This window comes from Sus scrofa, chromosome 1, assembly GCF_054392235.1.
Source record: "Sus scrofa isolate SSC_HxYL_T2T_F1_AM1 chromosome 1, Sscrofa_HxYL_maternal_Yorkshire_Landrace_v2.0, whole genome shotgun sequence".
Lineage (NCBI taxonomy): Eukaryota > Metazoa > Chordata > Mammalia > Artiodactyla > Suidae > Sus > Sus scrofa.
The window spans coordinates 203,479,636-203,506,912 of NC_139383.1; the positions used below are offsets into that span (position 1 = coordinate 203,479,636).

Genomic DNA, 27,277 nt, shown 5'->3' on the forward strand with positions numbered 1-27,277 from the left:
AATGTAAGGTGGATTGCTGAAGGACAAACCTGGGAAAGGTATGTCTCTGGACACTTGAAAACCTCTTCTGGTACAACACACGTCTCATTATGTTCCAGGACCCTCTCATTCTTTCTGGAGAAGTGCTTTCTTCAATATAAGGCACTATATCGCTGGGGCTATGTCTGTGAAATTCACTTTGCACAGTTAGCAAAGCATTACATTCTTTTAGGTGCATAAGAAATGCCTGTGGATGATTGATAGCCAACCTGTGATTTTTTCCTGATTATGTAGGCCAACGTGACATGAGCAATCTTGGAAGGAACAAGCTCCCTGAAGAGCAGGCAGGCTTTCTGACACTGAGTGACATAGAAATGACATGAAGTCAGTCAAAATTGCCACCATAGTTAAAATGTCCTTTTAAGTAATTACATGTAAAATAGATTTCTCACCATCAAGGAGCTTCAACTATTGATGGGATAGTAACTAACAATAGTTGATTAAGTCACAAAAGTGTGTTTAGGTCTCATGGGTATAAAACTATTAGGGACCCGATGCTGTTCACATGTTGTCATGTTCTCCACGTGGTGATGTAATGCATTGGAACTACAAAGAAGGTATAATGACAAAAGCTAAAACACACTGAGTACTAACTAATGGGTCTGCTAAGCACATCTCTTCCTCATTTTATTTAACCTTTACAAGAAGCTTATGGTATTAATAAATACTATTATTACTATTTCTCAAGCACAAAACTGGTTTAGAAAGGCTTTTCAAAGCCTTTGAAAACTTCAGTTCACCAAAGGTCACACAAGCAGAAAGTTGCAAACTTCAGTTTGTATGATCCAAATTATTTGCTTAATCACTTAGCTATTCTGTTTATCCCTAGATGTTAATGAAAGGAACAGATGACTACTCCAGAAAGTTGGTTCTGGGTAGAGTTTATTGAGACACTGGGTCTTCCATTATAAGGGAAAAAAAAGCAAATCAGGAAAACTACTGGTAGGGGTGTGCACAATAAAGTTTTAAGGGAATTAAAAGAATTAGAATTGCAATTTATCAGTGTAGAATACAAGTGAGAAGCCTAGTTCTATAAATTTTATATTAGCATCATCAAGGCATCTTTTTCCCTATAGAGAAAGCAGAAGAAAACAAATGTGGAATCAGAGAAATGCAAATGGGACTTATAATTCATATATTCTATGGCATGTTACCAAAAGCTCCATGCACCCATGTATAAAATGAGGATATGAGGATAGCCTCAACAATGACACTATGTGGTAAAAGTACATTGGACAAATCTCCATATTTTAAATCAGAGATTATGTGCATAATAATGTAAGCAAAAATGCTTTTTTTTTTTACACACCTGCAACATGTGATGGTTTCCAGGCCCAAGATCTAACCTGAGCCACAGCAGTGACAATGCCAAATCTTTAACCACTAGGCCATCAGAGAACTCTAAAAATGCTTTAATTGAAGTGTCTTTCTTTCTGATAGACCATTAGTCATCTAAGTCTGGTTGAACTCTTAAGTCCTGCTCTGGAACTATACCAAAATACATCATTACTTTGTGGGAGCTGCCAGAATTTTACCTCTTTATCATGGGATAGGCCAAATCAGCCTATTTTAAGGATACCTACGATTATACCTGTGAACACTTCTTTCTTCTTCTCTCCTCAATGTGAAAGAATTAACAAGTAGGGTTCATACAGTGATAATCATCTATCTATAGCAGTTTTATGACATACTGTATTAGGAAAGGGTCTGAGGTCTTATTCAAGATGAATAAAAAACCGTTATGGAGGATAGGGTCAAGATGGCAGAGGAGGGAGACATCATGCTCACCTTCTCCCACACACACATAAAAAAAAACACATCTACATATAGAACCATTTTAACAGAACATCTACTGAACATTGGCAGAAAAACTGAAACCTCTATCAAGGGCAAGAAACCCTCCACATAAGTGGGTACAACAAAAGGAAAAAAAGAGAGAGAGAGAATAGCTCCTGAGAGGGAGCTACTAAAGAGAAAAGGAACCCACCCTCTGAGACGCCACATTATCCATGGGAAGATCAACCAAGATGCAGGGACTTCAACATTGCTGAGAAAAGCACAGTAACTGGACAGAGGAGGATAAAGCAGAGCAAGAGCCACACAGATCATCTGCACTACTGCTCTGGACACCATAGCCTGAGACACTAGGGCAGGTGCTGAGCAGTGAGACTCAAGCTCTGGAAGTCAGTTCCAATGAGAGTACTAGGGTTGGTTGTGCAAAGACACCCTTAGGGGCTAGGGAGTGGTGTGCCATGGGCTGGGGAGCAGAACACCACAGCTGAGGGAACCCAGGAGGAGGTCTGGTGCCAGAGGAGAAGCAAGGTGAAATTGTTGGGAAGGGCAAGAGGTGGAGGGGAGGACTGCCACAGGAATCTTCTGCATACGTCTGGACCCTCAGAGGGCAGGGCACCTCTGGCACAGGCTGTGGGGGTGGGGGAAGGCCACTTGGCTACAGGAGGCTCGGTGCCTCTTATGCAGGCTACAGGTGGCCAGGCACCACTTGTGTGGGCTCAGGGCAGTGGAAAACTAAGGATATTACAATTGTCAATATATATGCCCCTAATATCGGAGCACTCAGATACATACAACAAATAATAACAAACATGAAAGGAGAAATTAATGAGAGTACAATAATAGTAGGAGAATTTAATACCCCATGTACATAAGTGGACAGAGACTCTAGACAGAAAATCAATAAGGCAACAGAGATCCTCAATGACACAATAGAAAAGTCAGACTTAATTGACATTTTCAGAATAGTACATCCAAAAAAATCAGAAGATACACTCTTCTCAAGTGCACATGGGACATTCTCAATGATTGACCACATACTGGAGCACAAAATTAACCTCAACAAAGTTAAGGGTATAGATATTATTTCAAGTATCTTCTCGTACCACAATGGCATGAAACTAGAAATCACCCACAGGAAAAGAAATGAGAAAAAACTGACTATGTGGAGACTAAACAACATGCTCCTAAAAAACCACTGAGGAGATCTATAAGGAAATTAAAAAATAGCTTGAGACAAATATTAATGAAGACACAACCATTCAAAATCAATAGGATGCTGCAAAAGCAGTGCTTAGAAGGAAGTTCATAGCGATACAGTCCTTCCTCAAAAAAGAAGACAAATCTCAAATCGACAACTTAACACACCACCTCAAAGAATTAGAAAAGGGAGAACAATCAAAGCCCAAATTCATCAGAAAGAAGGAAATCACAAAGATCGGAGAGGAAATCAATAAAATAGATTCAAAAACAATAGAAAAAAAATCAGTAAAACCAAGAGGTGGTTCTTTGAAAAGGTAAACGAAATTGACAAACCTCTGGCCAGACTTACAAAGAAGAGGAGAGAAAAAAACCCAAATAAGCAAAATAAGAAATGAAGAAGAAATCTCAACAGATAACACAGAAATACAAAAAAAAAAAAAAAAAAAAAAAAGAGAGAGAGAGAATACTATGAACAACTGTATGCCAACAAATATACAACCTAAAGAAATGGACAACTTTCTAGAGTTTAGAGCCCACCAAAACTGAATCAAGAAGAAATAGATCAACTGAACTGAGCGATCAATAGAAATGAAATTCAATATGTAATAAAAAAAATCCCTAAGAACAAAAGTCTAGGACTAGATCCCTTCACAGGAAAATTCTATCTAACATACAAATAAGAACTTATACCCATCTTTCTTAAAATTTTCCGAAAGGTTGAAGAAGGAACACTCCTAAAGACATTCTTTGAAGTGACTATCATCCTAATTCCAAAAGCAGACAAAGATACTAGCAAAAGAGAAAATTATAGGCCAATATCTTTGATGAATATAGATGTAAAAATTATCAACAAAATTTTAGCCAACTGAACCCAACAACATTTAAAAAAGATCATACACCATGACCAGGTGGGATTCATCCCAGGTTCACAAGGATGGTTCAACATACATGAATCAATCAACATCATACACCACATTAACAACAGAAAAGTAGAAAACCACATGATCATCTCAATAGATGCAGAAAAAGCATCTGACAAATTCCAAACATCCATTCATGATAAAAACTTCATCATACACCACATCAACAAAACAAAAGTCAAAAACCATATGATCATCTCAATAGATACAGAAAAAGCTTTTAACAAAGTCCAACATCCATTCATGATAAAAACTTTTACCAAAGTGGGTATAAAGGGAATATTCCTTAACATAATCAAAGCCATTTATGACAAAACCACAGCAAATGTAATACTCAATGGAGAAAAGCTGAAAGCCTTCCCACTAAAATCTGGAACAAGACAAGGATGTCCTCTCTCACCACTGCTATTCAACATAGTACTGGAAGTCCTAGCCACAGCAACCGGACAAACAAAATAAATAATAGGCATCCAAATAGGAGAAAAGAGGTAAAAGTGTCTCTGTATGCAGATGACATGATACTATATATTGAAAACCCTAAAGACTCAACCCAAAAACTACTTGAACTGATCAACAAATTCAGCAAAATAGCAGGATGTAAGATTAACATTCAGAAATTAGTCACATTTATGTATACTAACAATGAAATATTAGAAAAGGAATACAAAAATATAGTACCTTTTAAAATTGCATCCCAAAAAATCAAATACCTGGGAATACACCTGACCAAGGAGGTAAAGGACTTATATGCCGAGAACTATAAAACATTAATCAAGGAAATTAAATAAGATGTAAAGAGATGGAAAGATACTCCATGCTCCTGGGTTGGAAAAATTAACACTGTAAAAATGGCTATCCTACCCAAAATAATCTACAGATTCAATGCAGTCCCTATCAAATTACCCATGACATTTTTTTCACAGAACTAGGACAAACCACCCAAAAATTTATATGGATCCACAAAAGACCCAGAATTGCCCAAGCAATTCTGAGGAACAAAATCCAAGGGGGAGAGGCATATCTCTCCCAGACTTCAGGCAATATTACAAAGCCACAGTCATCAAGACAGTGTGGTACTGGTACCAAAACAGACATATAGACCAGTGGAATGGAATAGAGAACCCAGAAATAAACCCAGACACCTATGGTCAATTAATCTTTGACAAAGAAGGCAAGAATATAAAATGGGAAAAAGGCAGTCTTTTCAGCAAGTATTGCTGGGAAACCTGGACAGCTGCAGGCAAATCAATGAAATTAGAACACACCCTCACACCATGCACGAAATAAACTCAAAATGGCTGAAAAACTTAAATATAAGACAAGACACCATCAAACTCCTAGAAGACAACATAGGCAAAACATTCTCTGACATCAACTTATGAATATTTTCTCAGGTCAGTCTCCCAAAGCAATAAAAATAAGAACAAAAATAAACCAATGGGACCTCATCAAACTGACAAGCTTTTGCACAGCAAAGGAAACCAAAAAGAAAACAAAAAGACAACTTACAGAATGGGAGAAAATAGTTTCAAATGATGCAACCGACAAGGGCTTAATCTTTAGAATGTACAAGCTACTTATACAATTCAACAGCAAAAAAGCCAACAACCCAAAGGAAAAATGGGCAAAAGACCTGAATAGATATTTTTCTAAGGAAGATGTACAGATGGCCAACAAGAACATGAAAATATGCTCAACATCACTAATTATTAGAGAAATGCAAATCAAAAGTACTATGAGGTACCACCTCACACTAGTCAGAAAGGCCACCATTAACAAATCAACAAATAACAAATGCTGGAGAGCATGTGGAGCAAAGCGTACCCTGCTACAATGATGATGGGAATGTAAATTTGTTACATCCACTGTGGAAAACAATATGGACATACCTCAGAAAACTAAATATAACCCTACCATATGACCCTGCAGTCCCACTCTTGGGCATGTATGTGGACAAAACTTTCATTGAAAAAGACACATGCACCCCTATGTTCATAGCAGCACTATTCACAGTAGCCAAGACATGAAAACAACATAAATGTCCATGGATAGATGAATGGATTAAGAAGATGTGGTATATACAAGCAATGGAATATACTCAACTATAAAAAAGAACAAAATAATGTCATTTGCAGCAACATGGATGGAAGTAGAGACTCTCATACTAAGTGAAGTAAGTCAGAAAGAGAAAGACAAATACCATATGATATCACTTATACCTGGAATCCAATACAGAGTACAAATGAACCTTTCCACAGAAAAGAAACTCATGGACTTGGAGAACAGACTTGTGGTTGCTGAGGGGGAGGGGGAGGGAGTGGGATGGACTTGGAATTTGGGGTTAATAAATGCAAACTATTGCCTTTGGAATGGATAAGCAATGAGATCCTGCTGTATAGCACTGGGAACTATATCTAATCACTTGTGATGGAACATGATAGAAGATAATGTGAGAAAAAGAATATATATATATATATATATATATATATGTATTTTTCAAATACTGCTGAACATATGTGTGTGTGTCTATATATATATATAGACACACACACACATATATGAATGGGTCACTTTCTATACAACAGAAATTGACAGAACACTAAATCAACTATAATGAAAAAAATAAAAATTATAAAAAAATTAAAAAATACAAAAATAATTTTAAAAAAGGAAGGAGGTTTCCTAAAATAGCCTTCCTCAAACGTTTTCGTGAACAAGAAGCACCTTGGGCTCCTGTGGATGATGTAAGATTCTGATCAATAACTAGGGGACAGGCCAGAGTTCTGCATTTCTAACAAGCTTAAGGGCAGTGACCATGTTGCCGTTCTAAGAACCATACTTGGAATATCAAAGGCCTAAACAGACCTTACTCCAAATATGTTTGTAAATGTCTGTGCATTTCCACGGGGATAGACTATCTTAAGATCTGTCTTATCTTCAGTGCTATATTTTGCACAGTTTGATATATGTTTATTCTACATTGTTGTTTACCAGAGCGGGCTGTGTGAAACAAAAATTAATAAGGATTCTTAAGAAAAATGTTTTGTGATCAAACAAATATGAGGAGTGCTAAGTAAACAAAGTAAAAGATTCAATTATTTTTGGAATCTTAGATGTGTCAATACGCTTTATGAATCTGTAGAAGTGAGATGCATCATGCAGTGTTTCCTACACCTAACTGGCCATTTTTGAAAAGTGTTCTTCATGCAAGATCCTTTTGGGATACTGTTCCAGAGAACACACAGATCCATAAGTCTGTCATACATCTTATGACCCAAAATCCTCTTCCAAAACTTCTACCCCAGTCCTGTGCTCAAAGTTGTCCATTTTCAATTTTGCTGAGGCTTATGTTAAACAGTTTTGTATTTATATATTTATTTATAATTCTGGGTGCTACTTGTCTTTCTTTTCAAACACTGCTGAGCTTATTGGTTGGCTGTCTCCTGGGTAATTGAATTTGAAAATTGAATTTTGCAATTTGTAATAGAAAAGGTAACATCATCTGACTGCAAATAAGGACTCACCAACACATCAGAGGAGGTTTGTTCCCTGTTTTATGTGGGGACCTAAAGCACAAGATTGATTTATCCTCACATCCAGGCTTTCTGGACATTCCACTGTAAAGCTGGCATCAGATCGTTCTCAATGGTCATGGCTCTTCTGCTGACGATGCTGCCAACTCTAGGAGGGCTAGGTTGAGACCTTGGTTTCCATAGTGATAGAGCTCTATTTGCCAGGAATCCTATAGTAGAGATGCAGGGTGGTCATTCATTGGTTCCTTTCTGCTTCTGAGACAGACAAAGGGAATTCAAAATCTGGGTGGATTTACAAGTACTTTCACAAAGGTCATGGCGATGATGCTCTCATTCTCAAACCCAACTCGAAATTGATCTGTACACACTGATCTGTGCTGTGGAAACAAAGCACCTCTTATTTCCTAAGAGGGTGGTGAATTTGGTTCATTTCAATCAGATAATTCACACTTGTGATATGCGTCTGCCTATTGTTTATAGAGCTGAGTGGGTAAGTAATATAAGGAAAGAGAAGCTAAGAAACAGAGTGACAACAATTTGAGTGGGTGTGAGATTTAGAAGAGGTGCCTGAATAGAAAGAAAAACAAAACAAAACCAAAAAACATTAACAGGAACATGAACATGAGTCCAGTGTCTGCTGTATGAATAAGGAGGCATTGTCTTGCTTTCCACAGAGTCTGACTCAACGCAAGATAAACAGTACTCTACATATTCTTCTTTTGATTTATTTTGTTTTCAATTCAACATAGAAAATTTAAAGTAGGAGGTCTCCTGTTGAATTATTCTAAAAATATTTTGAAATATTATCCACTATTTCTCCCAAATTTTATAAGAGTTTGATGACACAATTAAAATAGAGCTGATCCCATTCGCCCTGAATAAGATAAATGAACAGAGCAATAAAGATCCAGTGTGGCTGTGTAAACATCTAATCAATGATCCACTGGTTAAACTAAATCTGTTCTGGAAATAGAGAAGTGGAGAATGACCCAGATAAGAATAATGTGTATCATTATTCTGGCTTTGGAAGAAAAAGATAAAGCTGGTGAAAGTACATTAAAGCAAATGAGAACAGAGATGAATGTGTTGAGGTGAGAAAAAGAAGGAAAGAGTGAGGAGAAAGAGAAGAGAGGGGAAGCTCATTAATAAACAGGGAAGAAAAACAGTGTTGATTCATCAGTTATCTGTGAAACAGAACTTAAATTTTAATTCATCCCTGCTGAAAAGTCACAAAGCAAAACAGAGAAAGGCTTTGAGTGCATATGTTGTAATAATGATCTCATAAGCAAATGTCTTCAAAGCAAGAAAGAGAAAATCCATATGTCAAGGCTGTCCACATTGAGGAATATGGAAACTCTAGTGGTAAAGCTAGAGAACATACTGTCTTCTTTGCAGGGACACTTTAATAGATGAAGAATGCAGATAGAAAGCCTGCATTGGAGGTCAAGAATGGCCCTTTGGGAGTTTCCTTTGTGGATCACTGGGATAAACAGTACTCTACATATTCTTCTCATAGTATCCCTGAGGATGTGGGCTCAATCCCTGGCATTGCTCAGTAGGTTAAGGATCCAGTGTTGCCATCAGCTGTGGTGTAGGTCACAGATGCAGGTTAGGATCTGGTATTGTTCAGGCTGTGATGTAGGCCAGCAGCTGCAGCTCCAATTTGATCCCTAGCTTGGAAACTTCCATATGCTGCAGGTGTGGCCATAAAAAGAAAAAGAATGGCCTTTGAATCATCCATTTTAAATGAATTTTTATATTTATAGGTTGATTTAATTTTATCCCTAGACATTAAAAATATCTTTAATCAATAGGATAGATATAATCAAGGGTGCCTTATATTTTTATTAATAGCACATTTGCATATATAGGAAAATATATTTTATGCTTGATGATCATGTACAAACAACTGTTAAATTGTGGCTATATTTTCTTCAGAACTCTTTTTTTTTTTTAATTACAGATTTATGGGAGTTCCTGTTGTAGCTCAGCAGAAAGGAATCTAACTAGTATCCATAAGGACCTGGGTTCTATCCCTGGCCTTCCTCAGTTTGGTTAAGGATCTGGCTTTGCCATGAGCTTGTGGCAAAGGTCACAGATGTGGCTCAGATCCGGCATTGCTATGGCTGTGGAGTAGGCCAGCAGCTGTAGTTCTGATTAGACCCCCTAGCCTGGGAGCTTCCATATGCTGAAGGTGTGGCCCTAAAAAACAAATAAATAAACAAACAAATAAATAAACAGATTGACATAAACCTGTGATTAAAATCTGACACCACCCATTGCCCTCCATTCTTTCTCAGAAAGGTAAGAAATTTCCCTGATGGGGCTCTATATATTTAATACAATGGTAGACAACTGTAAACAATATATATTATTATTTTGAGTGTTTTAACACTTTAAATATATAATATCTTACTTTAAGTCTTATTTTACAACCTGCTTTCTATTCTCCATATTATATTTTTGTGGTTTATCCAGTTAGTTTAACAGATATATAATATTAAATTAAACAAAGTTTATTTTAATAATGGATAGTAAAATTGTTTGCATCTTTTTGCTATTACGGGGACTGTGCCAGAAGAAATATCTTTTTAAATATCTTCTTGAACGTATCTACAGTTTTTCTAGGATTGAATTATAGAAATGAAAATGCCGGTTAAAGATTGTATACTGATTTAATTTTGCATCCATATCTTCACATTTACTTCTTTAATCAATTGGAGATTTATTTTTGTGTATAATAAAAGGTAGAAATCTATGTGATTTATTATTTTCTATAAATAACTACTTGTTGCAGGATTCTTTACTAAATTTTCCCCCATTGATTTGTAATAGCACTTCTGTATATGCCAAATTCCCATGCAGGTGAGTCTTATTTCTTTCCTCTTTGTAACTAGTCTTTTTGTCCACACCTATGCTAGTATCAAATGGTTATAATTATTTTAACTCAGTGGTCTTCAACCAGGGGTGACTTTCCACACAGGGGACATTTGGCAATGTCTGGGGGCATTTTGGTTGCCATAACTGCCCAGAACAGTTGCCCATAACAAAGAATTATCTGGTGCAATGTTGGTAGTACCAATGTTGAAAAACCCTAGTGTAACCTAATCATAAGTTGAGAGAATGAGCATCATGCACATTTGAAATCTTAACTATCCCTCACCCCACTGCCTTTTAACCTTTTTGTTTTTTCCAGAGGTATATTAGATGTGCATGCCTTTTTAAAAATTCCTTTATGAATTTTAGAGTTGGTTTATTAAATTCTAGAAAAATCTTTTTGACATTTAACATTAATTATATTTGCATTTAACTTCTGGAATAATATGACAAGAATCAACAGTTTTATTATATTAATTCTTCCAATTTACTATGCTATAGATCTGTGCTTATTTTTGTCTTTTTAAAGGCCCTTTAGTTAAATTTTATATTTTTACCCTGAAAGGTCATTCATAGTTTTGTTAGATATATTATAAGAATAGTACCTGCTTTCTTTATGCTGTTTCATAAATAATCTTTCTTTTTTTTTTTTTTTTTTTGTCTTTTTGTTATTTCTTTGGGCTGCTCCCACAGCTTATGGAGGTTCCCAGGCTAGGGGTTGAATCGGAGCTGTAGCCACCGGCCTACACCAGAGCCACAGCAACGCAGGATCTGAGCCACATCTGCAACCTACACCACAGCTCACGGCAACGCCAGATCGTTAACCCACTGAGCAAGGTCAGGGATCGAACCCGCAACCTCATGGTTCCTAGTTGGATTCGCTAACCACTGCGCCACGACGGGAACTCCCATAAATAATCTTTCTAATGGCATATGTTATTGTTTTTGCTGCTATAAAAGACTCATATTTTTATGTATTGATACTTTTACATTGTGTTATATATTAATCCAGTATACTTTTTGGGCGCTTTCATATCTCTAAGTAATTTTCCATAAACTCTTTGATATTTTTCTTTCTATGTATCAATCTATCATCCTAGAATAACAAGGAGTATTTAACTCTCTTCCAATCATTCCATCTTGTATTTAATTTCTTGTCCTATGGAAGTGCTTTCCTCCTTCTTACCATGTGATGCCAGAGGTGATGGCTGATTTCAAACCTAAAGAGACACATTTTATGTAGGATTTTCATTGATATATTTACCAGGTTCAATACATGTCCTTTAATTTCAAGTTGTTAGAGAATATTTATATATGAACTTTAAAACCAGTTTAACCTGTTACCATGTTGAATTAAGGTAGTACACATGTGTTCAGACATTATATGCACTGTATTGAGCTAATCATACTCCTCGTTTTGTCATTAATGGGTACTCATCACCAGACCATGTAGGGTACTGCTAGTATTTCATATCATTGTTTTCCTTTCATGCTCTGTCATGTTTGCACCCTCTCTCCTAGACATCTAGGTTGTTTTGAACAATCTATGCCACTCCAAGCCATTTTATGTATATGTATGTCTATGATGTTATATGTTGCATATGTTTGACTTACATAGTTATTCCATTCAGTTTCTTATTTATTTCACTAATGATGTTTTTGAGATAGCACTGCAATGCTCTTTGAAAATGCAGGACATAACTTCCTATTGTTAAATAGTAATTCATCTCCGAATATGCGATCATTAATTTTATGTGTCCACTTGGCTGGAAAATGGTGATCACCTGTTTGGCCATGCACCAGTCTAGATGCTGCTATAAAGGTATTTTTTTGGATGTGATTAACACTGAAAATTAGTTGGCATGGAATAGATTATGCTCCAAAATGTGGGTGTGGATAGGCCTCATACAATCAGTTGAAGAGCACAGACTGAGGTTTCCAGAATAAGAAAGAATTCTGCCTCCAGAATTTCTGCCTGGGTCTCCAGCCTTTTCACTCCACTCATTAACATCAACACTTACCCTAAACTCCACCTGCTGCCTTGCCTTATGGATTTTGCACTTGCTACCCATGCAGTCACCTTAGCCAGTTCCTTAAAATCCCTCTCTCTCTCCATACTTATAACTACATGGTACTTAATTCAAACCCATGATTTCTAGATTGTTTTATAAAACCTAAATTCCAGGTCTCACTTCTACCAGCAAAACATCAAGTTATCTGTTTCTTCACAGCCACAGTAAAGTGTATATTATTGAATTTTAAAGTTTTACCTTTTTGCTGGGATGGGGAAAAGGCTAAGAATTCCATTTGGATATTTTAAAATATAATGTAGTAGATTTTTAAGTTTTCCTCTTCAAAATCTAGTGGTTAATATATTTTGAAAAAATAACTGTATGCATTTAATCATGTATATTTCATAGAACCTTTCAATACTTTAAAAACATCTGTTAATTTTGACATCATATCTACTTTACTTTCAATATTTAGTTTCCTCTTTGGTTTGCTTAATCAGGCTTGTCAGAGTTTTGTATATATCGTCCTTTCAGAAACTAACCTTTAGTTTTGTTTTCAAATATTTTCTTTTTCCAAAAGTTTTCATTTTTTCTCATTGTTTATCACTAATTTCTGCTTCTTTGTTTGATTTTACTCATTTTTATTTCTTACTCCTTGAACTAATTTTTTAGTTTCTATCATTCTTACTATTGATTTGTTTTCTGGTAAGTGTAGTTATAGCTGCATATTTCCCTTTAAATGTTGTTTTGTTAGAAACCCATTTGTTTTAACCTGTAGGGTTTTCATTTGATTTTGTGACTCAATTTCAGGTATTTGCTAATTTTTCATAGGATTTTAAAATATTTTAACCAAAATGGATATGTAACAAAATTGATTTTAACTTTAGGTAGGTGTTATATTAAAACTTTTATTTTAGTAAACATTTTACTGAAATAAACATTTATAAAATTTTCACAAATATTAAAGCAAAACAATAAAACAGAATTGTTGTGTTTATAAAATATGTAGCGGTAAAATGTATGACAGCAATGACATAAAGACCAGGAGAAGAAAACTGGCAATATAATTTTGAAAGATTCTTACACGAGAAGTTATATTAGTATAGTTTAGACTCTAAGTTAAAGGCATGTGAGTAAAGCTATATAAACCATAAAGAGCCACTAAAATACTAACATCAATAAGTAATATGTTGATATTAGTTAAATTAACTCATAAATAAAAAAGAGATATAACAAAAACATGAAATAATTCTCAATTCACCCCCAAAGAGTGAGAAATAGAGGAAGAACAGAATAAACAAAGGAATCAAATAGAAAGAAAATAGCAAGATGGTAAACACAATCATATCAATGATTAATTTAATAATTCAATTAGAAATCAGAAATGGTTAAACAACATATCAAGACCTTACTATATGCTGCTTATAATAAACATAGTTTAAATATAAAGAAGTAAATAGGTTGAAAGTAAAATGATGGAAAAAGATGTATGATACTAATAGTAATCAAATTAAATCAAGAATGTCTATCTTTTAATATCAAAGTAAATGTCAAAGCAAAGAAAGTTACTGTAAAGAACATCATTTCATAATGAAGACATAACAATCCTAAAACCTTATGCATCTAGAAATAGTTTCAAATGTAAGAAACCAGAACCGATAGATCTGTAAGGAGCAAAAAAAAAAAAAAAAAAAAAAAAAATTACCCTAATAAGAAGTGCACACAGCAAAGGAAAGCCATAAATGTGACTGACAAGAGCTAAATTTCCAAAACATACAAACAGCTGATTCAGTTCAGCAACAGAAAAAGAACCCAATCAAAAATGGGCAGAATTAAATAGACATTTCTCCAAAAAGACATACAGATGGTCAAAGAAAAGGTGTTCAACATCACTAATTATTAGAGAAATACAAATCAAACTATAAGATACCACTTCACACTGGTCAGAATGGACATCATTAAAAAGTCTCAAAGGAATTCCAGTTGCGGCTCAGTGGGTTAAGAACCCAACTAGCAGTATCCACAAGGATGCAAGTTCAATATCTGGCCTTGCTCAGTGTGTTAAGGATCCAGAATTGCCACAAGCTGCAGCACAGGTCACACATGTGACTCAGATCTGGTGTTGTTGTGGCTATTTCATAAGCTAATAGCTGCAGTTCCAATTCAACCCCTAGGCTGGAAACTTCCATATGCCACAGGTGCAGCCCTATACATAAATAAATAAATAAATAAATAAATAAATAAATAAATAAATAAATAAAATTAATAAATAAAGCAAAATGTCTACAAATAACAAATGCTAGAAAGGGTGTGGAGAAAAGAGAGCTGTTGGTGGGAAAGTAAGTTGGCGAAACTGCTAGGGAAAACAGTATAGAGGGTCCTCAAAATACAAAAAATAGAGCTGCCATATGATCCATCAATCCCACTCCTGGGCATATACCTGGGAAAATACATTCAAACAGATAGGTGCATCCCTATGTTCATAGCAGTACTACTCATAATAGCCAAGCATGGAAATACCCTCAATGTCCATCAACAAATGAATCGATAAAGATGTGGTACACATGTACAACAGAATACTACTCAGTCATTAAAAATAACAAAATAATGCCATATGCAGTAACATGGATGGAAGTAGAGATTATCATACTAGGTGAAGAAAGTCTGAAAGAGAAAGACAATTACTATATGATATTGCTTCTATGTAGAATCTAAGATATGAAACAAATGAACTTTTATGAAATAGAACAGATTCAGAGACATAGAGAACAGACTTATGGTTGCCAAGGAAGGGATGGGAGAGAGATGGATTGGGTAGTTTGGGGTTAGCAGATGTAAACTAGTATAATAGAGTGGATAAAACAAGGTCATACTATATAGCACATGGAACTATATTCAATATTCTATAATAAACCATAATAAAAAAGAAAATATGAAAAATGTAAAATATATATATATATAACTGAATCACATTGCTATACAGCAGAAATTAATACATTATACAGCAACTATATTTCAATGAAAAATTAAAAAAAATAACTGCACAGATGGCTACATGTTCATAATTTTCTGAATCTTCACATCAAGGGGAGTGACATGATTGGCATTCCAGAACTACCTCTTTGTGCCTTTTCTCAGTAAATTCTTTTCCCAAAGTAACCACTTTTTTGAATTCTAGTCCCATAGATACATTGCACCTACTTTTAAAATTATTCTAAATCAATAAATATAATGCATTGTGTTTGCCTGCTTTCATGCAACATTATATTTATTAGATTAACTCTACAAATGATGCATATAGTTGTACTTTGTTCACTTTTTTGTTATGTACAATTCTGTTGAATTATCATAGGAAAGTATATTTATACAGTTTTTAAAAATTTTATTAAAGTATAGTTGATTTACAATATTCTGTCAATTTCTGCTATACAGCAGAATGATGCAGCCATATATATACACATACATTTTTTTTCTCACATTATTTTCTATCATGTTCTATCACAAGTGATTGGATATAGTTCCCTGTACTGTACAGTAGGATCTCATTGCTTATGCATTTTAAATGTAATAGTTTGAATCTTTTTAATGCACACCTGCAACATATGCAAGTTCCAAGGCTAGGGGTCAAATCAGAGCTGCAGCTGCTGGCCTTCATCATAGCCACAGCAACACCAGATCTGAACTGTGTCTGTGACCTACCCTGCAGCTTGCAGCAACGCCAGGTCCTTAACCCACTGAGTGAGATCAGGGATTGAACACTCATCCTCCCAGACAGTGTTGGGTTCTTAACCCCTGAGCCATAGTAGAAAGTCCTATATATTCTTTTTTTTTTTTTTTTTTTTTGATGGACATTATCATTGTTTTCTTTGAGGGAAACCCAGGAATTGTGCTCTTGTGAGTATTCTCACATTTGACATTTGAGAAACACGTGTATTGATTTGTCGAGTATAATAACAAAGAGTAGAACAGCTGTGTCAGAGAGTATTTGGAACTATATTATATTTATCAAGATAGTGCCAGTTAATACTTCCACTAGTTCCTATCCTCACCAACACTCAACATTTGAGCCACAAGGGGGTAGAGGCAACTAGGATTGAAAACTTAAGAAAGCACTCATTCTCATTGAGTTCTGTACTGTGGTCTCTTGCATAAACCTGAAAGGATTTCTCAAGATTTTGCTGCCTGGGGTGCAAAATGCAAGTATGCACTCACCTTCATATTTGTGCAGAACTGTGCACTTAATCAATTTTAAGGGTAAATCTGCTTTTTAAATTTTGCACCTATCTAATTTTGCCTCTATCCTCACTCACCTCACTTCTACTTGCAACCTTGCTGGATACTCACTCATTTTCAGTTTTTTTTTTTTTCTTTTTGTCTTTCTGTCTTTTTAGGGCTGCACCTGCGCCATATGGAAGTTCCCAGGCTAGGGGTCCAATCGGAGCTGTAGCCACCAGCCTACTCCAGGGCCACAGCAATGCAGGATCTGAGCCGTGTCTGCAACCTACACCACAGCTCAAAGCAATGCCGGATCTTTAACTTACTGAGTGAGGCCAGAGATTGAACCTGGGTCCTCATGGATGACAGGTTCCTTAGTCACTGAGCCACTACCGGAACTCTTTTTTTTTTCTAGTGGATATGTAGTGATATTGTGTTGTGGTTTTATTTACATTTCCCTGACAATTAGTGCTGTTGAGTAATTTTTCGTATTTATAGACCATTTTGATGTGCTCTTTTGTGAATTGTCTATTCAAGTATTTTGTCCAATTTAAATTGAATTAGCTATATATCCTCTTAATAATGATTTGAAGTGATTTTTATATATTCTGCCTGGATCTTTGTTGGTTTGTTTTTCTATTGCAAACATCTTCTCTTACTTTGACTTTTCTTTTTACTCTTGAATAATTTATTCTAATAAATACATTTCCTTAATTTTAATTGAGATTAATTTGTTAATATTTTTCCTTCTTGGTTACTGCTTTTCTGTCCTATTACAAGGTCACTAATTCATTCTGTTTCTATTTAAAAGCTTTATTGTTTTGTCTTTCACAGTTAGATCTGCGATTTACTTGGAAATGATGGTAGTGCTTAATGTGAGATAAGGTCAACATTACACTTTTTATATATGGATATCAGGTAGCTCACCATCATTTATTAAAATTATCATGCTCTCCCTATTCTATAGTGTCATCTTGTCTCATATGAGGTGAACTTATGACTATGATTTCTCTAATCTGTTCCAGTGGTCTGTTTCTAAAAGCTCTATTATTAATTTCTATGGCATTGTAATGTTTTGCTTTCTGGTTTTGCAATTTCTCTAGTTCTGTTTTTCCTCAAGATTGTTTTGAATATCCTGTCCCTTTCATTTCCATATAAATTTTAAAATCAATCTGTAAAATTTCCTCACTCTCTACCCTCACCACCAAACACACACACACACACACACACACAGACACACACAGACACACAGACACACACACACAGACACACAGAAACACACACACACACACACACTCTCCCTTTTGGCATTCTGATTAAATGTATTTAATCTATAGATCAATTTGGGGATAACTGATAGCTATACAATATTCATTATCACAACTTATCAACATAACATGATTCCATTTATTTAATTTTTAAATGATGTTTTCTAGATTTCAAAGGAGTCTTGAGATCTCTTATTAGAATAATTACTAAGTATTTGATGTTTTGATGTGATCATAAAAGATTAATATTTTATGATAAATAAAATTATTAAAATTGTATTTCCTTTTTATTTGTTACTGGTACACAGAAACACAATTAACATTTTATGATATACTTGCATCAAGCAACCTTGATACATTTACTTATAGTTTTAAAATCTTTTAGGTGTTTAAAAAATACATAAACAAGTATGTCAATTGTACATAAAATTTGAGTTTCTATATCCATTCCCTGTGCTTTGAATTTCTTTCCCTTGATTCATTGCACTGGCAAGTAGCTTCAATAGCGGTGATAGATCTCTTTTTCTGACTCAATCTCTGGGGGAAACTTTCAAGATTTCACTATTAAGTATATTTGCTACAAATACACTTAGTATTTTTTAGATACTATATATCAAATGATGGAATTTACTATCTATTCAAAGATTACTAAAAGCAACTTGTTGTCATTACTAGGTTATTAATTTTTACTGCTTAAGTGTATTCATTTAATATTATTTCTTGTCTAAAAAGAGATTTAATATTATTGCACATTTTTGTTTGTTTTTGTTTTTTTAGGACCGCACCTGCCGCATACGGAGGTTCCCAAGTTAGGGGTTGAATCAGAGCTGCATCTGCTGGCCTATGCCACAGCCGCAGCAATGCCAGATTCTTCACCCACTGAGGGAGGACAGGAATAGAACCTGCGTCCTCATGGACACTAGTTAGGTTCGTTTGCACTGAGCCATGACAGGAACTCCCACACATTTTTGATAGGGCATATTTTTACTATTATTTAGCTCAAAATATTTTCTTGTTTCTAGGGTGATTTCTTTAACACCTGGCTTATTTGGAAGTGTATCCTTTTTTTCCAAAGAGCTGAAAATGTGCATGTTGTTCTTGATTCCTGGCTTGATTCCACTGTAATCAGAGAATATACTGAGTACAATCAATCCTTTGATTGCTTTAAGGCCCAACATATGATTCTCTTCAACAAATATCCATTTTGTTATCATTGGGTATATGTAGGGTTCTGTATGTGTCAATTAACTCAAGTTTGTACATCTTGTCGTTTTGACTGACCATATCCTTGCTGCTTTCTGTTTACTTGGTCTATCATTTAGTCAATAAAATATATTAATAATCTCCTACTACAATCATGTATTTTTCTTTCTCTTTTATTTCTCATAATTTTGATTATAGTATTTTGAAACAAGTTTGTTATATATATAAAAATGTGGACATTTTATGTGATCTTGGTGGATTACCCCTTTTGTTCTTATTAAGCTTCCTCTTTTTCTATACCAATCATTTTTTCTTAGATCCTTATTTATAAATATAACAAACAATTTATACAACTCAATAGCAAAAAACCCAACAATTCAATGGAAAAATGGGCAAAAGACCTGAATAGACATTTCTCCAAAAAAGATGTGCAGATGGCCAACAAGCACATGAAAAAATGCTCAACATCCCTGATTATTAGAGAAATGCAAATCAAAACTACAATGAGGTACCAACTCACACCAGTCAGAATGGCCATCATTAATAAGTCCACAAATAACAAAAGCTGGAGGGGGTGGGGAGAAAAGGGAACCCTCCTGCACTGCCTGGTGGGAATGTAAGCTGGTACAACCACTGTGGACAACAGTTTGGAGGTACCTTAGAAATCTATACAGAGAACTACCATATGACCCAGCAATCCCACTCTTGGGTATATATCCAGACAAAATTTCCTTTGAGAAACACACATGCATTCGCCTGTTTATTTCATCTCTATTCACAATAGCCAAGACATGGAAACAGCCCAAATGTCCACCGACAGATGATTGGATTAGGAAAACTTGGAGTATATATACACAATGGAATATTACTCAGCCATAAAAAAGAACAAAATAATGCCATTTGCAGCAACATGGATGGAACTAGAGACTCTCCTACTGAGTGAAGTAAGTCAGAAAGAGAAAGACAAATACCATATGATATCGCTTATATCAGGAATCTAGTATACGGCACAAATGAACCTTTCCACAGGAAAGAAAATCATGTTCTTGGAGAATAGACTTGTGGTTGCCCAGGGGGAGGGGGAGTGAGTGGGATGAATTGGGAGCTTTGGGTTAACGGATGCAAACTATTGCCTTTGGAATGGATTAGCAATGAGATCCTGCTGTGTAGCACTGAGAACTACCTCTAGTTTCTTACCATGGAGCATGATAATGGGAGATAAAAGTATGTATACATGTATGTGTAGTTGGGTCCCCATGCTGCACAGTGGAAAAAAAAATTGTGCTGGGGAAATAATAATAAAAAAAAGAAAAAAATTATATTTAAGGCAATTTTCTTTTGGTTAGTGCCTGGCATATTGTTTTTCAACCATTATATTACAATGTTTTGTATTTTCACATTTTAAAAGCATGTCTTATAAACAATACGTGTTTCTTGTTTTCTTTAATCCAGCTGTAATATTTTTGTATTTTAATTTGAGTATCTGGACCATTTAATGCACTATAATTATAATTACACTTTGATGTACAGCTACTATATTATTTCTGTTTCTGCTATTTTGTATTCCTTTTACTTCTCCTTTTTTGTAATTTTTATATTAAATGCTAGACATCCTGTATGATAAATTTTAGAGCTTCTGCCTGATCTTTCTCCAGTGTAGGCTCCTCCCTTGTTAAGCAAATTCAGTCAGGGAGGGAGCCTATTTAATTCTGGGTTACAAGTAAACTCTATTTACTGGACGTTTTACCCACTCCTAGTATTTAGCCCTTCGGGTCTTGGGGTGTTTTTAAGCCTTTCTCTTTGCCTTTTGTTTATTTGTTTCTTTGTTTTCTACTTAGTAGTTTATCATATCCTACATTTGCACTGCAAATGCCTGAGGAAAAAAACCAGCAAAATGTTGGAGTTACTACCCTGAGCCTATTTCCTCAGCAGGATTATGGTTCCCTAGGGCTTCTGTTATTTCACTGCTTGAAACACCTGTATTTGGCTCTCTAATCCCATGAGTTCCAAAATGTTTGCTAGTTTATTTGGGTCTTAGCAGTGGCCATCTGCCTGAAGTGCCATCCCAAATATGCACATTCCCTAAAAAATGAAGCTATTACAGAATGGGGACATACCTCTCTACAATTCCTTTCCTTCCACAATTTTAGCCCTTTAAATATTGTTTTCTTGGCACTTCTCTGAGCCTTCACACACATGTAAAATTTCATTTTAATTTTCTAATTTCTCCAACAGGAACATTGGTTGGTTACAATGTACTCTATCATAAAGGAGGAAACATAATTCTCAGTGAGTTATCTTTTGGTTTTTTAATTGAATAAAATTATTTGCCATTATTTCTATAATATATATTTTCCTTTTCTTCCAAATCATCACCTGTTGGAACTTTTACAAGGTTTTTGATAGTTTTTTGGTTCTCTCTATTTCTTGTTTGTTTGCTTTTAGGTCTGCACCCACAGCATATGGGAGTTCCCAGGATAGGGGTTGAATCAGAGCTGCAGCTGCCAGCCTACACCACAGCCACAGCAAAGCCAGATCCAAGCTGTGTCTTCAACTTACATGGCAGCTCCTGGCAACACTAGATACTTAACCCACTAAGCGAGGCCAGGGATTGAACCCATGTCCTCATGGATACTGGCCACAACGGGAACTCCCCTATTTCTTTATCAGAATTTAGTTCGGGTCAGAGATCAAAAAACATTTTCTTTCTTTTTTTTCTCTCTCTTTCTTCCTTCCTTATTGAAGTTTAATTTATGTCAATGCTATCTTAGTTTCAGGTATAAAACATAGTGATACAACATTTATATATATATTTATTTTCTTTTCTTTTTTTGTCTTTTTAGGCTGTACCTGTGGGATATGAAAGTTTCCAGGCTAGGCGTTGAATCAGAGCTGTAGCTGCCAGCCTACAACATAGCTACAGCAATGCAAGGTCCAAACCATGTCTGTGACCTATACCACAGCTCTTGGCAATGCCAGATCCTTAACCCACTGTGAAAGGCCAGGGATCAAACCTGCATCCTAATGGATGCTAGTCAGACTCGTTTCTGCTGAGCCATGACAGGAACGCCATATATATATTTTTTTTTTCTCAAAGAAACAAGTTTTTCAGTCTGGGTGGGCCACATATTAGCTGTTAGAGCTGTACAGCTCTGCTGTTATAGTATAATAGAAGCCATAGATATTACATAAATGAATGGGTTTGGCTGTGTTCCAATGACATTTTATTTGCAAAATGAGGAGGCTGGGGCCTGTAGACCTTAGTTTATCAATTCCTGGGCTATGTTGACTTGTGTAACAAACATTCCCCAAATCTCAGTGATCCAAAACATCAAAGATTTATTTCAGTCATTTCCTTTTTCATGTTACATGTTAATTTTAGATTTATCAGAGGGCTTCTACTCATCTTAGTTACTCAGAGACCCAAGTTAAGTGAACTTGTTACCATTCAAATAGAAAAGAATGCTCTGGTAATTAAGTGTTTGCTTTAGAAGAGATACTCATCACTTCCATTCATTACTCATTAGCCAGAACTGGAGGAGGAGAGGGAATGGGATAGACTGGGAGTTTAGGGTTGGTAGATGCAAACTATCACATTTAGGATGGATATGCAATGAGGTCCTGCTGTAGAGTAAAGGGAACTACATCCAATCTCTTGGGATAGACTATGATGGAATACAGTGTAAGAAAAATAATGTGTGTGTGTGTATTACTGGGTCACTTTGCTATACAGCAGAAATTGGCACTTTATAAATCAACTATTCTTTAATTTAAAAATAAAAGACCAGGACTTCCAGTCGTGGCGCAGTGGTTAACGAATCCGACTAGGAACCATGAGGTTGCGGGTTCCGTCCCTGCCCTTGCTCAGTGGGTTAACGATCCCGTGTCACCGTGAGCTGTGGTGTAGGTCGCAGACGCGGCTCGGATTCCGCGTTGCTGTGGCTCTGGCATAGGCTGGCAGCTACAGCTCAGATTAGACCCCTAGCCTGGGAACCTCCATATGCTGCGGGAGCAGCCCAAGAAATGGCAAGAAAAAAAAAAAAGACAAAAAAGGAAACAAATAAAAATGAAAATAAAAGACCAAAAAAATTGATCCAACCCATGTATAAAGCAATCAGGAAATGCAACCCTTTGTGCACCAATATATCAGTCAAAGACATTTAATGAGTGACGTTAACACCTACTTCAATGGGTTTTAACCTATCTTTCATAGCTTTCATTTATTTTTCATTCTGATATTAATATTATTAGGTCTATTTTCTTATTTACCAATCCGTGACTCAGATATATTGACGTTTCTAATTTTCAGTGTCCATTTAAATTTTAATTTAATGACTGCTATATGTTTATATATGATTCTTTTTTTCAAATCCACCCTTCAATCTTCACTTAGGTATTTAACCTCTTTAATTGTTGGGTGTCTATTTGGTCTTATTTGATCTAAATCAATACCGCATTTCCCCACTGCAAGGTGCCATGGTGTCATCCCACACACTTACCCTCATGGCTACTAGTTCTCTATAGTATCTGTCACTCTGGGTATTCCCTCACTAGATATCCCACCATGCTACCAATTTAAATGTCCTTATTTCATCTTTTGAGGGAAATGCCAAAATTAGCATCATATTAATGGGAAAAAAAATCATAGGAAATTCATAAAGAGAAAAATTTAAGCTCAACCAGATTAATTACATGTTTCCCCTAAAGTCTATTACTATCAGGCATAACAGATCCAATATTTTTTAAACTATAAAACCTAAAGAAAGAAAACACATACCTCTTCTCTAACAGATATGCTATATACATTATTTAATATAAGTTTCACAACTTCACAAATTAGATAGTTTTAAAATAAGTAAATAAAATGAGAACTGTAAGTCTAACTTGCCCTAACTCATTCAGCTGCTAACTGGTGAGGCTGGGATTTGAACCGTGGTGCTCACTCAATGTTTACGCCTTTTAGACTGCTTCATCCACATTTCCTTGCTTTGTGTTTTAAAACAAAAACTTTTTTTTTTTTTACTATCTGAAAATGAGAAAACAAGAAAATATTCAAAATAATTAAATCAATAGAAAAATCTTCCCTAGAAGTAGCTCACCATGTCCTCTCCCTTCCCATCTGAACACATGGTCAATCATTTTCAACTTCTGCAAATTATCTGCAAATCACTGAGTCTCAAAACAACATAAACTATGAAGTATATGACATAAAGTCTACCAAAAATAACTGATGAAATACCTGATGTAAATTTTAAAGGAATACTAAATATTAAACATCAATGACATTAATTGAGGCCAGGTCTCTAAGGCAAGGTTGTGAGATTTCAGGACTAGGAATTATGCAGATGTGAATGACTATCCTTCAATTCTGTGATCATTCAAAGAAATTATTTAAATATGAAATTAAATGATTGATCAAACTCAAGAATATGCATAGTCAACAGGAGCCAGTCAGATTTCTATTCATTAGAAGAAACAATGGGAAACATCTATTAGGGATTTATCCTATAACTCTTTCCCATCCCCCTTCCCAAATTTAGCATAAAATTTTCAAAGAAACAGTAATGGTAGATCTGAGATCTGTATGTTTCTAGCTGATTAATTTAATACCCCTGGAGAGATTTAATCCCTGACAGGATGTATTACTCACCTCCTCAAGCAGACCCTGAAAGAATTTAAAGCCCAAATGAAAATGCACACTGATATCTGAGTCATAAGCAGAAGGCATGCAAAGGTTGAATTAAGGCTTAACTTCCTTCAACCATCCCTATGATCTCTATTAACATCCACCAAGATACATTAATAATGATAGCAAACCTATGAATAAATGAAGAGAAGGCTTATGGTCTTGTGTCTTTATTTGTGGGAAAAAGAAATTAAGTCAATGCTTAAACCTATATAAAATAGCACTGGAATAAATTCCACCAGGAAGAAAAAGAAAATCCCACACATTACATCCTTAATCTTTAGAACTGAGTCAAGTCTTCAGATCATGTGAATGGAGTTTGAATTTTTATTAAATTCAGTGTTTTAATTTTCTGGTGATAGGTCTAGCCCCAGTCGGCTAAGTACATCACTTATGCTCGTGGGTGTGAAGTTCCAAGACAAACTTTCCCTAAACCTCTTCTAACCAAATAGTGGCCCCTTAATAATGTACATAATGATTTTAGGGTCACAACTAGTAACCCAGGAGGACCCCAAAAAGCTACCTTTGAAAGAAATTTTAGCTCAGAGTTAAGAGATGTGAGGTATATTTCCACTTTACTTCCAAATATCTGTTTGACATTGGACAATTAAGTTAATCTTTCAGAAATTTTAGTTCTGAAACTGTAAGTTGAGAATTATAATACCTGTCTACTGTTGAGAAGATCAAATCAGATAATGCACATGAAAGCACTTTAATGTGAAAGTGCTATACATTTGGGAAAATTTTTTATTCTTTGACTCTGAGCTGCCCTTCAGCTGAATCCACTAGTTAAAAACTTTGGTAAAGTCCAAAAGTAACTTTTGTAAAGTATAGCCATCCCAGACTGATGACTAGTGAGAATGAATCAAGCTGGAAAACGAGTAAACACACACACACACACACATGCATGCACACACACAAATGCCATTCTTGCTCATCAGCCATTCAAGTAAAACAATTTTAATAAGCTGTAAAATTTTCACTATTTTTCCTTCCATATAATGAAGGGAAATAGGTTTTTAACCTGTTTTTCTTCATATTTTGATATATTGTGATCTCTTTCCATAGTACCAAGTATTTTATTTATAATATAATTTTATCACTCATTATATCATTTTATGAGAATTATAATACTATGTGTTTCTTAATATCATTTGCGTATTTGCTTTTACATTATAAATAGCAATATGACACATTCTGTGATATTTATTAAGAAATTTCAAGACAGCATATAACCCTGTTTGTCTAGGAGAGGACCAGTTAACATTTGTTGTCCTACTGGATTTATAGAAGACCATTTCACTGGCAAAAGTGTCCAAGTTTAGGCAATAAATTATATTGTCATTCTATCTTAGTGATCCGTAATTATTGCCCTTAGAACAGCTCCTGAAGGTGGAATTGATAAGTGAAAGATAATGATTAATTAAATGTTTCTTAAGTAATGTGAAACATATATCCACCTCTGAAAATGAAGGCATTAAAAATATTCTCTTTCCACATGTAGGTACTACATACTCCTGGAAGACTTCAAATATTATATCTTTGCCCTCCCATTCCCTTCCTCTCATGAATTCCATATGTCCTCAATAGATAAAAGCCTGAGCAAAAAGAAGTCTGCTCTAATAATATCATGGCCTGTATCTCTCTATCATCAGAAAGATTGTGAGTTAGCCCCTTGCCTCTCAGCCTAGTATATTTCCAGTGTGGCATCATGCTTTCTCCACACTTGCACATCCTTCAGTCTAGAACATATTTGCCTTGAGTATTTTGAGAATCCACTTTTATTGTCACTGCTGTTTTAGTTGATTTACAATTCTGTGTTATTTTCTGATGTGCAGTAAAGTGATTCATATATATACAGATATATGAATATGTATATATACTGATTCATACATATATATGAATATATATATTCTTTTCCAGATAATTTTCCATTTATTACAAGATATTGACTATAGTTCCTTATGCTATACAATAGGACCTTGCTGTTTATTTTATATATATATTAGCTTGTATCCACTAATTCCAAACTCCTAATTTATCCTTTCTACCACCCCCCTTTTCCCTTTGGTAACCATTACTTTGTATCCCATGACTGTGAATGTTTCTGTTTTGTAAATAAGTTTGCTTGTTGCATTTTTTGGATTCCACATACGGTATTTGACTTTCTCTTTCTTACCTCACTTAGCATGATAATCTCTAAATCCACCCATGTTGCTGCAAATGGCATCATTTCAATCGTTTCATGGCTAAGTAATATCCCATTTTATGTGTGTGTGTGTGTGTGTGTGTGTGTACCTTTATTCCTCTGTAGATGGACATTTAGGTTGTTTTCATGTCATGGCTATTATAAATAGTGCTGCTATGAACATTGGGGTGCACACGTCTTTTTGAATTGCAGTTTTCTCTGGATATATGCCCAGACATGAGTTTACAGGATCATGTGGTAACCCCATTTTTTTATTTTTTAAGGAACTTATGTATTGTTCTCTGTAGTGGCTGCACCAATTTACATTTCCACCAACAGTGT

General features: G+C 35.2%; 1 protein-coding gene across 5 annotated transcripts in view; it reads right to left on the minus strand.

Moving 5' to 3' along the window:
- The window catches only part of AGBL1 (AGBL carboxypeptidase 1), a 1,231,135-nt gene that overhangs the window by 82,915 nt on the left and 1,120,943 nt on the right, over window positions 1–27,277 (minus strand). The window contains exon 23 of one of the 5 annotated variants that reach the window (XR_014820416.1): window positions 7,478–7,695. The exons of 3 other annotated variants lie outside the window; for them this stretch is intronic. Coding sequence is in view for 1 of the 2 variants with exons in the window: in XM_084983090.1 (XP_084839216.1) it covers window positions 7,680–7,695 (16 nt within the window). In the remaining variant the exon portion in view is untranslated. Of the gene's footprint in view, window positions 1–7,340; window positions 7,696–27,277 lie in introns of those variants that run through there. One more of the 5 variants, XM_084983090.1, reaches the window with a different exon arrangement.